The 14,169-nt window shown below is 40.0% G+C and overlaps 2 protein-coding genes across 5 annotated transcripts in view; one reads left to right on the forward strand and one right to left on the reverse strand.

The window, feature by feature from the left end:
* Positions 1-14,169, forward strand: part of atrnl1a (attractin-like 1a) — a 473,626-nt gene that overhangs the window by 437,859 nt on the left and 21,598 nt on the right. For 2 of the 3 annotated variants that reach the window (XM_073920776.1, XM_073920775.1), the window contains exon 29: positions 9,766-9,874. In XM_073920776.1, the coding sequence (XP_073776877.1) occupies positions 9,766-9,874 (109 nt within the window). Of the gene's footprint in view, positions 1-9,765; positions 10,438-10,981; positions 13,555-14,169 lie in introns of those variants that run through there. The other variant, XM_073920777.1, reaches the window with a different exon arrangement.
* Positions 1-14,169, reverse strand: part of gfra1a (gdnf family receptor alpha 1a) — a 293,308-nt gene that overhangs the window by 81,422 nt on the left and 197,717 nt on the right. The gene's annotated exons all lie outside the window — the stretch shown is intronic.

A 14,169-nucleotide genomic window follows, 5' to 3' on the forward strand; every position in this document is an offset into this window, starting at 1 on the left:
TGCCGTGAGAGCGCATCGGCTGCACGGTTGAGCTTGCCTTAATATGAATGGTGTGCAGCGATTTCAGCCGCGGATGACTCCAGAGGAGCAGACGGCGGGCGAGCTGAGACATGCGGCGAGAGCGCATACCCCCTATACGGCTGATATACGCCACCGCCGCCGTACTGTCCGTCCTGACCAGCACGTGTTGCCGCTCCAGCACCGGAAAAAAACGGTGGAGAGCGAGGAACACTGCCAACAGCTCCAGGCGATATGCCAATGCAACTGGGTACCTTTCCACAGGTCCGCAGCCGCATGCCCGCAACGCACAGCCCCCCAGCCCGTGTTGGAAGTGTCTGCTGAAACGACAACAAGACTGGACGCCTGTTCTAGAGACACCCAGGTCTGTAGGAACGAGGGGTCGCTCCAAGGGCTGAGGGCGCGGCGACACAGCGCAGTAACAGAGACTCGGTGTGCGCGCGCGTGCCATGCGCGTCTGGGGACTCGATCGTGAAGCCAGTGCTGAAGTGGTCTCATATAGAATAATCCGAGCGGCATGAAGCGGCTGCGGATGCCATATGCCCCAGGAGCCTCTGAAATAGTTTCAGTGGGACCACTATTTTACTGTCGAGCTCTCTCAGACAGTACAGCATCAGCTGAGCGCGCTCTCCGGAGAGGCGCGCTGCCATGGTGACCGAGTCCAGCTCCAGCCCGAGAGAAGAGATCCTCTGCACGGGGGCGAGTTTGCTCTTTTCTCGGTTGACCTGAAACCCCCACGGGTGGAAGTGCCAGAGCACTTTGTCTCTGTGCATAATCAACTGCTCTGAGAGAGGGCAAAAATCAGCCAGTCGTAAAGAAATTGAGTATGCAGATGCCCGCGAGCCGAAGGGGCGCTGAGGCACCCTCCGCGGGCTTGGTGAGGACCCGCGGAGACAGAGAGAGCCCGAAGGGGAGGGCTTTGTATTGCCAAGCTCGACCTTCAAACGCAAACCGCAGAAACTGTCGGTGGCGAGGAAGAGTGGAGACATGGAAATACGCGTCCATCAGGTCTAATGCTGCAGACCAACCCAGAGGACGAACGCACCGGAGGATGCGCTTCTGCGTGAGCATTCTGAACGGCAGCTTGTGCAGGCAGCGGTTCAAAACGCGCAGATCTAGGATTGGCCGTGACCCACCGCTCTTTTGGGCACGATGAAGCGTGGGCTGTAAAACCCGCTCTCCATCTCGGCTGGAGGGAGCGGCTCGATTGCATCCTTCGCCAGGAGGACAGCAATCTCCTCTCGCAAGACAGGGGCGGACAGGGGGCTGACCCTGGTGAATACACACCCGTGACTTGGGGGGCCGTTTCGCGAACTGAATCGCATAGCCGAGTCTGATTGTGCGTATGAGCCACCGCGAAGAGCTGGCCCGCGCTAACCAGGCAGGCAGAGCTCTCGCTAATGGACTCATCGCTACAATCGCTGACGTACCAGCAGTGGGGCAGCGCGGAGTGGGTGTGCTGATCCGGGAAGCTCGCGGGTCCCACGGAAAAGCTGGAGGTGAGATATTTGCTCTCACTCCAAACCCGAGCTCCGGAGGGGAGGCTCGAGGGGTGGGAGAAAGGAGACCGTCCTCCCAGCGCTCGTGAGCCACTGGCGAAACGCACCGAATCTGCAAGCTAGAAAGCATAGCGTCCCAGACTGGCAGATTTCGGGCTGTCACATCTGGGGAAGTGAAAAGTGCCCTTTCATAATGTTTTCATGGCAGTAAAAAGTGCCGTTGGAAATGGGGCCCCGCCCTCCAGCGGGGAAAGAGCAAGTTCCCTCTTCTCCAGATGGCCTGTCCCAGGGGCGCTTCGCGGTCCGTTGCCGGACTTAGCGGCGTTCTGGGCAGGGGGGCTGCCTGCTTCCGAGGTGCCCGACGCGCTCGCTTCGCCTGAGGCGTGTGCGGGGGCGGAGCAGCTCTCGTAGGCGGGCGCCTTCGGCGAGGAGCAGGTATGAATGGCACGGCGGGCGGAGCGGGCTACGGACCGCCGATAAGACATCACCCACCAACTGCTCTCTCACCGCCTTGAATTCCTGGGTGAATTCACAGACAGTGTCGCCGAACCTGGCTGGGGATATGGGGAAGTCAAGAAAGCGGACTTTGTCGACTTTGCGCATATCAGCCAGGGGTGGCGCTCCTGGACCACTAATGTGGACATCGTCCTTCCCAACGCACACGCAGCGGACTCAGTAGTCCGAAGAGCTAAGTCGGCGGCGGTGCGAAGCTCGTAAGCCTGGGTTGGACCCACCCTCGTGCAGCTCGGCCAGCGCCTGCGCTTGGTAGCGCTAGTAGGTGGCTATCGCATGCAAGGCTGAAGCAGCCTGGCCCGCAGCTATGTAAGCTCTAGCTCCGAGGGAGGTAGATAACTTACAGGCTTTGGATGGGAGACGAGGCGGATCCCGCCAAGAAGAGGCGCCGCGCGGATTTACCGCCATCGCGCACTCAACCTGAGGAATCGCCACATACCCCCTGGCTGTTTCACCGTCAAGAGTGGTTAGGGTGGAGGAACACGCAGCACGAGCAGAAAAAAAGTGCTTTACAAGACCGCGTGAGCCTACTGTGCACCTCCGGGAAGAAGGGAACGCCCCTCTAGTCGGTCCGGCCGCGGAGCTGGGGGATAAACCATCTCCAACCCACGGCCGAAGCAGCCCGGGAAAGCACGGCTAACATGTCCGTTTCAGGATCCGTAGTGACAGCGCTCACCAGCCCGAAGGGGGCGAGCGGGTCTGGATCATCATCGGACAATGAAAGCCCACCCTCCGATGCCGCGGTGGACATCTGGTCTCCGGTGTCATCGGGCGTAAGGACTACCATCTGTTAGACGGATCGCTTCCCCCGCCCGAAGCTTGGATGGAGCGCTTAGAGGAGCGGGAGGTCCGCGGGCCCGTGGGCGACGGATTATCTCTCGCTGAAACCCTCAGATCTGCCCGAGTGCCCGCTGCAGAGCAGGGGACAACTGGGGTGGTTCACCCTTTTGCAAAGGCTAACCGCGATCTTGCGCAACAGTCATGGCATCGCAATGACGACATGAACTGCCCGCGAGCAGCGCATTAACATGCTGGACCCCCAGACATGCAACGCAGTGCCCGCGCCCATCATCCGAGGACAGGAAACCACCGCATCCAGAAACGCACAGTCGGAGCGCCGTCCTGATAAGGACGTGCTGCACGACTGTGTTGCTCTTTCTGTGAAGTTTGCAACTTTATACGCACCGCTCTGGAGGACCGGACCCAAAGAACGCCAGGCAAGGGAGAAACCCAGCTCGACCGTCTGCCACTGCGTGTACACACTCTGGACCGGGAGAATGCTCTCGTTCGCTCAGAATCGCTGGTCACAGCAGGAGGAACCCTCATCGACTCGATCAGAAAGTCTCTGAAGCGAAAAGGATAGCGTCTGCTGGCGCCAGGTGAGCTTATATACTCAGTTGATTGCTTATGCCGCTCACCTGCGCAGGCTTGCGCTGCCAATTCATTCTTAATTGGCCCGTTCAATACTCTTTCAGACGAGTAGCTTCTGAACCGAACCTCCCAATGCGTGGATTTTACAAATCAAATCCACTTATAGTGCTGAAGTTCCCCCCGAAGGGGAACAAGGAATACAAAATAAAAGTTAAAAAACGTACAAACAATTAGGCAACAACTGCCCCTCCCATGGTCCTTACTGGTATTTATAGCTTCCTACTCCCTTAGCATAAGAAATCTTTATCTCACTTCCGACTGTTCATTCACAGATTTGGACAAAACCACTGTCTGCAGCACCTTCATATAAGGAGGACACTACTGTACAGATGTATGACATCAAATAACATTACATCTGCAAATAAATACAGTATCAATTTACATATCACACATGTCATTTGAGTGTAATTATTGTAAAATTGCAATTTTCTTAACAATGCAAACTGACTGGGATCGACCAGAAGACTGACTGGTCACAGATCAGGCCAATCATGTGGATAACCAAAACATTTGTGCATTTCTAAATGTAATCATAAACTTAAAAAAAAAAAAATATCAATATTTGCTCTTTTAAACTACTTATTTAAAATGAGCTGAAACAACCCAATTCTTAAGATTTTATTGGGACAACTTATTGTTTATATTCAATTCACATAAATTTGTTAAGTTAAAGTGTTAAGTTAACTTAATCAATGTGTTACAGTGTGGTGAAACATAGTCCATGATGGAGTCTACTTTGCAAGGAACTAAAGGTCAAACTAGGACAAACCTCTGAAATTATAAGAGAAACATATCAAATGAATCTGCAGATTTGGAAATTTCTGGTCAATGGCATACAATTTTAGCATAAATATGATCAATGTTCTTGGCACTTTCCAACTAATATATCATGATCAGATTTAGCACAATAAGCCAAATCAATGAAAATCTACTTAGGTAACTTGAATTCCATTTTTTTATTTTTTATTTTTGCCATGGCCTGGAGATTCTAGCTCGATTTTTGTTTCTATTCACTAAATTTATTTATTTTTTAAGATATTTTATTAATTCAATTGGCAGGACATTTTTTATGCAGAAAATTTGTCGGACAAGTTGTCTTGAAATAAGGCATCAGAGAGAAAAAAAAATGTAAAAGTTATCACAAATCCAAATAGAATGAAACTTTAAACAGGCAATGGCACTCAATGAATTTAGCTACATAATTTGCTGTTCATAATGATTAAACTGAAGTCTGTCTATATGCCAAATTTCATAACTTACCCAGTTCTATTGTCTGCCTCAAGTGAAGATTCGAGTGAAGTAGATGAAAAATAGTTGAGAAAGCCCTTTAGCTAACATATATGTCATAAGATGGAATTAACTATATTAATTTGCACCTGTAAAGGGAAATTACAAAACAGACATAAGATAATAGAATTCTGTCTGATGTTTAGGTTCTTGTCATTCACGTTTAATGTGTAATGAAGCTTCTATTAAAAACAAAACACCCAACAGTGGGCCAACTGTATCTATAAATTTTTAAAGCTCTGCTCATTGTGTTTATACGCTATAAACAGCCCTTAAAATGCAAATGAAGGAGAAATCCACTTTCACCACCTGCTGGTGATTTTCTGTGTAGTTTAGGGATTGTACTGCCCTCATTTACACTCCATCAATCATAAGCCTTTATTTAACTATTGAATTTATGTCGCCTAAATAGGTGATGGAATTCTGACATGGTTTTGTTGTGGGCTCAAACAGAAATGAATTAGATCTTTTGTCAAAAAAGAGATATTTTAAGTTCTTAAATGATCCAGAGTACGAATCAAAGGAAATTGCACTGTAAAATAATATTCATCATCAGTGACAAGAGTGAATATTATATGAAAGAAAACGGATTGATCTTAATGAAAGGTGTGTGGTAATGTTTCTAAGGGAAACCGTAAATGTTTGGAATCAGCATGATACATCATGCCTGAAAACTGCTCAACACCAAGCAACACAGAGATGGAATCAGTGGCTTGAAGGGGACTCTGTGCAGTCCAGCCAGGCCTGCAAACAGGCCTAAAGAGTTTTGGTAACACTTTAGAATAACTATCCATTATAACTAGTTAGTAGACCATTAATAAATATATAAATTATATAAATTACTTGTTAAACAAAAGTTAATAGTTTGTTAATTATTTATAACTGTCCCTTATAGATGGCTAATAGATAACTTACAAGCCGTTAGTTAACAAGTTGTAAATGACTTCTTAACTGTATTTTAATGATTTATAACTATACCTAATCAATTAGTAATAAATCATGAACAAGCTGTTAGTAAATAACTTAATAAAGACTTGTTAAGTATCAGTTAATATTGTATATATGTTATTGGGACGTTATTCTAAAGTTGCAGCTATTCTTCATTTATTAACTGTTAGTAAATGAGGAATAGTTGAAACTAGAATAATGTCCCAATAACATGCTTGAGCTAATAACTATCACTTAACTATTATATTTACACTTTATTCACCATCTAATAACACCAGTGAAACTTTTTTATTAGACCACTGGTGTAATTTTAAATTTTTATTTATTTTGTTTTCATGTTTAGCACTTCATGGGTTTGTATTCTTGCATACTGCTGTACTGCCATGTCATGGTTCAGTATGTGTGTTTCTATACATTAAAGACAACTTTTAACATTTCATCTGTGGAGTTTCTTTGGTAAAACACAGCACACAGAAAAGCCTATAAGTGGAACAAGGTTTAGAAACAAACATTTTATATTTTAAATATTACATCAAATTTCTGCAGCTTGAACTTACTCCATCCATTTGCAGTTCTACAAAGATTCACTGGTATTAGTAGATGGTTAACAAACGATGAACAACTCTCGTCTGTAAAGTGTGAGTAAATATGATAGTTAAGTGTTAGTTATTAGCTTAAGCATGTTATTGGGACGTTATTCTAAAGTTGCAACTATTCCTCATTTACTAAAAATTAATAAATGAAGAATAGCTGCAACTTTAGAATAACGTCCCAATAACATATACACACCATAACTGATACTTAACAAGTCTTTATTAAGTAATTTACTAACAGCTTGTTCATGATCTTTTAATAATGTATGAGGTATAGTTATAAATCATTAAAATACAGTTAAGAAGTCATTTACAACTTGTCAACTAACGGCTTGTAAGTTATCCATTGCCCATCTATAAGGCACAGTTGTAAATAATTAACAAACTATTAACTTTTATTTAACAAGTCATTTAAAATTTGTTAACTAACAGTTTATTAATGGTCTATTAACTAGTTATAACGGATAGTTATTCTAAAGTGTTACCAGAGTTTTGCCTCATGCCATTTCAAAGGGACCTTTAAAAAGACGCCCATACTTGCTATTAGCTTTAGCAGTTTAGTGCCTCTTACCATCTTCAAAATGATGATCAGGTCATGCATTTCCAGGGATCTTCCATCCACTGCATCATGGTATGCAGCAATATTCAGTACATTTTTACAATGGAGGGGAACAGCCTCCACTCCAACATACATCTCCCTCTGCCTAAATAGTTTGCTTAGTGGTGGCTTTCTCACAGAGAACACTTTTGGTAATAGGGCATCGGTGTCATGGTTTCCATTTCTAGAAATGTTGGATCGGAGGCTGCTCCTTTCCACCTATCAGCTGTCTCTTATCCCCTTATTGTGTCTTTCTATTGTCTTGGTGGGACTGCAGGAGCCCCTTTTTTAGTTTAGTCTAGCTTAAGGTCATGTTTTCTGACCATGATCACAGATCGTCTGAACTGGCAGCCAATTTTTGGTATGTGATATGTGCCCAGAATTTAACTTGAGCAACTACCTAAATGCATGATCTTGAGACCCTGGCCTAAGTATGTGCTCAAAGTTTCTACCACTCCCTTTCAGGATAAGATGGTGAACTTGCAAAAGCACTGTCCCCAAAGAGGCAATCTTAGGTTTAGTGTTGTTGTGCATACAGAATGGGCTCTACATCCTCTTGCTTTCACTTATTTTTATAAAGCAGCATCCCCTCCCTAAGCCTTCAGACAGAAAGTGAGCACTGCCTTGTGCAGTAGTACCATCTCAAAGAGGCTCTAAATCACTTTCCAGAACCTTTTAGTTTACTGTTCCTTGCTGGTGAAACAATCTCTACAATTCCATACAGACTGCTGAATGTGTAGCCCTGTTCAAAATGCATCTAAATGAAAAGTTTTTTTTTTTTTTTTTTAATGTACTCCTTACCTACTCCAGCTTGTATTTTTCGAACATAATTTTTATTTTATTTTGACATAATTTTTTATTAATTTTTAATTATTATTAGCACAATGAATCGCTTGATCCCTTCCACACTGTAAGTCACATTGAATAAATGCATCTACTAAATGACTAAAGGTGACTTGTCCATATCCTGCACACTTTCATAGGCAATACTCAGAGCTTTAGATGCTCTTTAAAGAATCCGAGCAGCTCTGTCTTTACATTGAAGGTCAAAAGAAATGAATTACTGTAGGTGTGCTCTAAAGTAGATGCTATCACATTGGTTTATAAGACACAAGATGAGCTGTTCTTCATGATACTGAGGTCTCAATCCACTCTGATTGCTGTCTCCTGTTGGGCTTTGGCACACAGCACCTTTCTATAAGACATTTGTAGAATTGCAGGTTGAGCAACTACTTCACAATATTATTTTACAGTCTCCAACTTTAGCCAGACTCATCCTGAATGCTTGGTATGAACAGGTTATTTCCTAGAAAAAAAAAAATCTGGCTCTGTGCCTTGCTTGAATTTCCATTGCCCTCCAGGCGGAGATGAGAGCATATTCCTGTTTTCCCAGTGAGTTTCCCAGCCAGTGAATTCTAGTTAGAGTTCCTCCGGCATTAAGACTCAGCAGAGAGGACTCACAAGTGCTCCATATATGAGTGACTATCATATTATCACCATCTAGCAGTCCTGGGGTCTGATTCAAAATACCGCTTCCCTTGCAAAAGTTGTGATCTATAAAATTAAATGCTGTATGTAAACTCTAAGTGAACATGTCTAACTTAAATGTTTACTTAATTGAACCACTTTAAGTTAAATATTACATTTAATAATTAAATGTACAGTATTCTGACATACATTCATCTTTAGGAAGATATCTATGTAAAGTTTTATAAATGAGACTCATGGGCATGATAACAAAAATGAGGTACTTCTCAATCTGTTGTACTCCTAGTGTAACAAATCGATTATCCATATGTCTCATGAATTAGGCAGTGATGCAAAGATGCTTATTCTGAGTTATTCCAATGGGCAATTTACATACGATGTCTTGTTATAAATATTTAGTAGTCATATTTAATAAATGAATGGTTATAGCATATCAAGCTACCTTACCTTATGCATTCTAAACTGTGTTTGGTTGGTTGCATGAGTTGTAAGACAATTTAAGTAAGTGGAGGGAGCAGCAAAGTGGCACTACATTCATTTCAGATCACATTTTGGTCATCAACGTTTCCTTTAGACTATTACTGATGGCAGTTTAATTCAGTGACATTTTGTTCTTGTGAAGTACAGGTCATAGCCTGTTCTTTCAGGTGTCTGTACTAAAAGAGTGTGAAATGGCAAAAAGCATAAGGCACTTTTATAAATCTCTTTCACCTTTTTAAACAGAAAGCTGTTAAGCGAAAACTGCTTCTTGAATGAGACACATCTACCATTTTAAAATAAAAATGCTCAAAAGACTTGACTGATGTATGAATGGCCTTATATTTTGTATTTAATGAAAGTTTTCAAAAGTGGAAGTAGAAAAAAGTTTCAAATACATCTTGTATTATCATCAGTTTCCTATTTTACTTTGAATGTTGTCATCTACAGTACATATAAAACACTGCAATTCAAAAGATCTTATGCTTTCAAAAGAAGCATCTTACTAAGGCTGATTTTCTTTGATCAATATTATGAAATATGTTTACAGTTTGTAAATCAAAATGGCTTTATTTGTTTTATTTATTATTATTATTATTTATTTTTATTATTATTTATTTTTGTAATGGCAAAGCTGAATTTTTAACAACTTTCACTGTTCAACTTTTCAACAATTCCCCAAATGTTCTTTTTTGTCTGCCATGGATACCTGTAGGGCTTGTCTTGAACATCATAGATTCTGTGCTGATGAACACTTTTTATGTCTGATACTTTTTTTATTTTCATTTTTATCATCATTAAGAAAAATTGTGTTGCTAAGAAATGTTTGCATTATTCACACACTTGTGTTAGTGTCGTGTATAGCAAGAACCCCCTCTCTCACAGTGAGTTATTTGCTCTTCTTTTCTCTCAGGCTGGTCCCATAGCCGTGGAGCCATGTTCTGGGAATAGTGCTGCCGTGCAAACATTGCTGATGAGTCTTCCACGAGCATCTTCTGGAGTGTCTCCCCCTGGCCAATGTGGTGAGATTTTAACATTCACTCTTAGCTTTGCTATAGATTAAGATCATCCACATGCATCTTTAACATGTAGCTGTGTACTTGTTAATAATTTAGATTTGTTTGGTTTATTTACATACCCACATGCTTATTTTCACTTAAGCATAAATCTCTAAAGTACAATTTAAAAACACATGTGCATTGAATGTAGTCACGTGCTGAGGAATATGGCTTAATGAGGATGAGTAATTATTAAATATAGATTTGGTAAGATCATTTTTAGATTTGGTATGTTTATTTATATGCTTAGATACTTTTTTTTGTTTTTTGTTTTTACTTATGAAACAATCTTTTAAAATATTTTTTACAAAATCACTTATACATTGGCTAGAATCAAAATCTTAAAAATCTAATTGGAAACAATATTTTTGTTAATATTTGTACTTGTACTTTTTTTACAAGAGATTCTCTAAAGCAAACACAACAACAACAATTGCCAGAATTAAACCCTGGCTAATGAAACTTAGTTTCAGCTTAACATGTATTTGTTTATTTACATACTTATTAATTTATTTTTTTTATTATATGTACACTGAACACAATTAAGCTGGCTGAGGAATGCGGGAGCTGTTTCAGTTTACCATCGTTATATAGTAGTTTGGTATATAGTAGTTTATTCACATACATTTTTGCACTAGGATATCTTTTAAGTTTATGCTTGTTTAAGCTTGAGACCAAGCAAAACCGGAAAGACTAGTTTTAAAAAATCCCATGTGCAATTACTGAAATCAAACCGATGTTGAGCAATATGGGCAGTGTTTCAGCTTGACATGCAGCAAAGTATATGTTAGCAATTTGAAGTCAGAATTATTAAACCCCCTAAATTATTAGCCTCCCTGTTTATTTTTTCCCCAATTTCTGTTTAATGGAGAGACGATTTGTTTCAACACATTTCTAATCATAATAGTTTTAATAACTCATTTCTAATAACCGATTTATTTTGTCTTTGCCATTATGAAAGTAAATAATATTTTACTGCACTTCTATACTACTTAAAGTGTCATTTAAAGGCTTAACTAGTTTAATTAGGGTCGCTAAGCCTAATATAACTAGGCAGGTTAGGGTAGTTAGGCAAGTTATTGTATAATGATGGTTTGTTATGTATAAAAAGGGATTAATAATTTTGACCTTGAAATTAAAAAAAATAATAATAAATGTAAAACTGCTTTTATTCTAGCCTTCTTAATATATAGGGGAATGCAAGGTAATGTACTCAGGGTTAACTATGGCATGCATGCAAGGTTTTCACCACAGTGTCGGGAGACATCTTCCTAACAATTATTGAAAAAGTTCAGCGAAATTTGTATGAAAAACACAGGAAAAACCATTTATGCAGCATAAAAGCATTTTTTTTTTTATTATAGTTGACATTTTTTTATAAAAAAAAATGTAAGTTTGTTAGTAAACTCTTATATTTTTATTATTAGCGTCTTCTAGGCTAAATGATGTAACCATTTTGAAAGATGGTGACTGTTAGCCAGTTTTGAGGAAAGGGTTAGTTGTTACAGGATGTTACAAATAAGTCACACACTGTTGGACACCAACTAAACTAACCAAATAATTTTTGTATACTGAGTGTAATGTCAGGAACTTTTTATATAAAAAAAGTTTTTTAATAGAACATATTTTTAATAGAAAAAATTAAGTTTATTGTTAATACTTCAAAAAAAAAAATCCATTGTATAATAATGGATAAAAATGTCCAAATGTGTTTATCCAATAGATGAATAAATAAACATGCCATGCTATGTAGAATAAAGAAATGATTTAATTACTGAGGAAGGATAGCTAAAGTAAACGGGATTTAAATTAATTGTGTGAAATCTGCCTTTTTAAGCATGTGTTACAAGTAACCCTCTGTCTGTTACAACTTACCCCACAGTTGGGGTAAATAGTACAGTTTTTACTGCTGGCACTTTTGGCAATACTGCACAGCAATCATAGGTTCAGCAATCATACAACCAGTGATCATTTGTAGGAGAGGCTTGTGTGTTACTGGTAAAACAATATAGTTTGTCTAACCCCATTATTGTTAAATATTTGGCCAAAATCAATTAGTGTTACATTGTGCCCCACTCTCCCCTACACACTTTTTTTTTTAATTAATGTAATCCTAAGCATTAATTTTAAGATACTCTAAACAGCCAGATGGTGATTGTTTGACATCCAACAGTAACAGCAGGGACTGAGGCTAACTAGCCGAACACTGACCCTTTGGACTGTTTGACTGTCTACATCCCTCACTTGCATACCCTTCCTGATCTTCTCGTTTTTCATTGTCTCATTTAATTGTCGTTTTCCTGTCTACATACCCAGTTCCATTGTCTGTGTGGTGTGGCTGTGTTCATCATGTTACTGTGATGAATGAGCTGAAAAATGAGCTGCTGTAAATGGTACTGCAGCAGGAAGTAGCGGTTCAGAGGCGCAACACTTTCAGCTCACTGCAAGCCAACAACATCTTCGGACTGCAATATGACACTAAAAAAGAGAGAGAGAGAAAAAAAAAAGAAAAATAAAGTAAGGGAGGGGTGGGAAAAAAGGAGAGGGAGAGGAATAAAGGATTAAAAATGAGGAGAAAACAAGAGATAAAATGTGTGTTGGGGGTCCAATAGTGCTGACTGATCAGAGAAATAAATCTGACAAGGATAATGTTATCCCCGAAGAAAATCAAATCCAAATACTCCAAAACACTCAGTAAATGTATGCCTTTATCCTTTAAGCCAGCACACTAACTCACGCTCGCTCCTAATACCTGCTTTTTGATTTAATGAACACTGGCATATGTGAATCTGTCGACTCCTGCGCTGCCTCTCACGATAAAGACACAAAAGGCGTATTTGGCTTGATATTCTGTTGTTGAAGGCATTTGACAGATTTTTGGAGATGGTTTTTGGTGAGATGTTGGATGCCTTTGTGTTTCACAGCGCGAGTGAATCATAAAATGTGCAGCAACATTTCACCTTGAATTATGTTAAAATTTAGACTGAATCGGCCTGCAGCATGTGGGAAATGCCACTAACAAGCTTTGATATTTCGTTATTGTTCGGCCAGAATTATGCTTGCCTGAAAGTCTGATGATATATGTGTTTCTTTAAGGGGAAGTGTGTTATTGCTGCACCACTTCTTAAGAATTTTTGATGAATAATGATGATTGACAAAGATGATGATTGGAATAATTCTTATAGGAGTTTCAATTTTTTGCATCAGAGCAAATTTAGTAACCACACACACACATATGCACTATAGACCATTTCAATGTGGTCATGTCATTGGCCCATGATCATTTCCTGCTTGATATCAAATTATTTCATAACTGTAACATGAGGCAATTCAATCATAACTTAATGCTAAAACAGCTATCATAACATTATTTATCAATGTGTGGCTCTTTTTGGATTCCCAGAAGCTATAGAAATTTAAAATACGTTGGGACCATTGTTATTGTTTACGTCCCTCAAAATGATCTATATAATGCACCATATGCACCACTTATTATTTGCTTGATCCATTCATGACATGCTCAATGATGGAAAATGGCGGTAAAAATATCTGAATGTTGAGCTTTACTTTGATACTTTAAAGACCACTGTGGACATGCTGGGAGATATACATTCCTTCAACTTGAGTTTGAAGGGCAAGTGCTGAAGAAAAGCATAGGCTGCAAATCAATTCCAGAAATGGTAGAAACCTTTAATGGAAAACAAATACAAATAAATATAGAAATGTATAACTTGAATAAAGGCATTGGTAGAACTTACTGTAGGCTACTATAGACAAGTTGACTGTGGTTTACATTTACAAGTCATTTGGCAGATGCTTCATTCTGCAAATTAACACGAAGCAGCAGTACACACAGGAAGTGCTAATTTTACAGCAGAACTCTTACTGCTCAGATAATTAAATGCTTGAGTAAGGGGGGGTGGGGGGTGGGGGGTGGGGGGGGGGGGGTGAAGAGTGTTTCTACAGGTGGTTTATCAAGCCTACTCTGCTGTGTGAAGCATATGGTTTATAGTAAAAATTCAATGCATTAGAGCAGTAAGTCATTATACATGTTGAATCAAATAAACTTCATTTTAGCTGATAACTTACAAACAAAGAAGATCAAGTAATCATTTGATTCAACACAAACTACACAAAACTGAATTGTATTCATTGATGAAGTATTCATTTTTATTGATATGGTAATATGCTTTTTCAACTGATTCATTAGTTCACTTCAAATTATGCAAAATTAAGGTGAATTTATTCAGAAATTAATA

Source organism: Danio rerio, chromosome 13, assembly GCF_049306965.1.
Source record: "Danio rerio strain Tuebingen ecotype United States chromosome 13, GRCz12tu, whole genome shotgun sequence".
In the NCBI taxonomy this organism is placed as follows: Eukaryota; Metazoa; Chordata; class Actinopteri; order Cypriniformes; family Danionidae; genus Danio; species Danio rerio.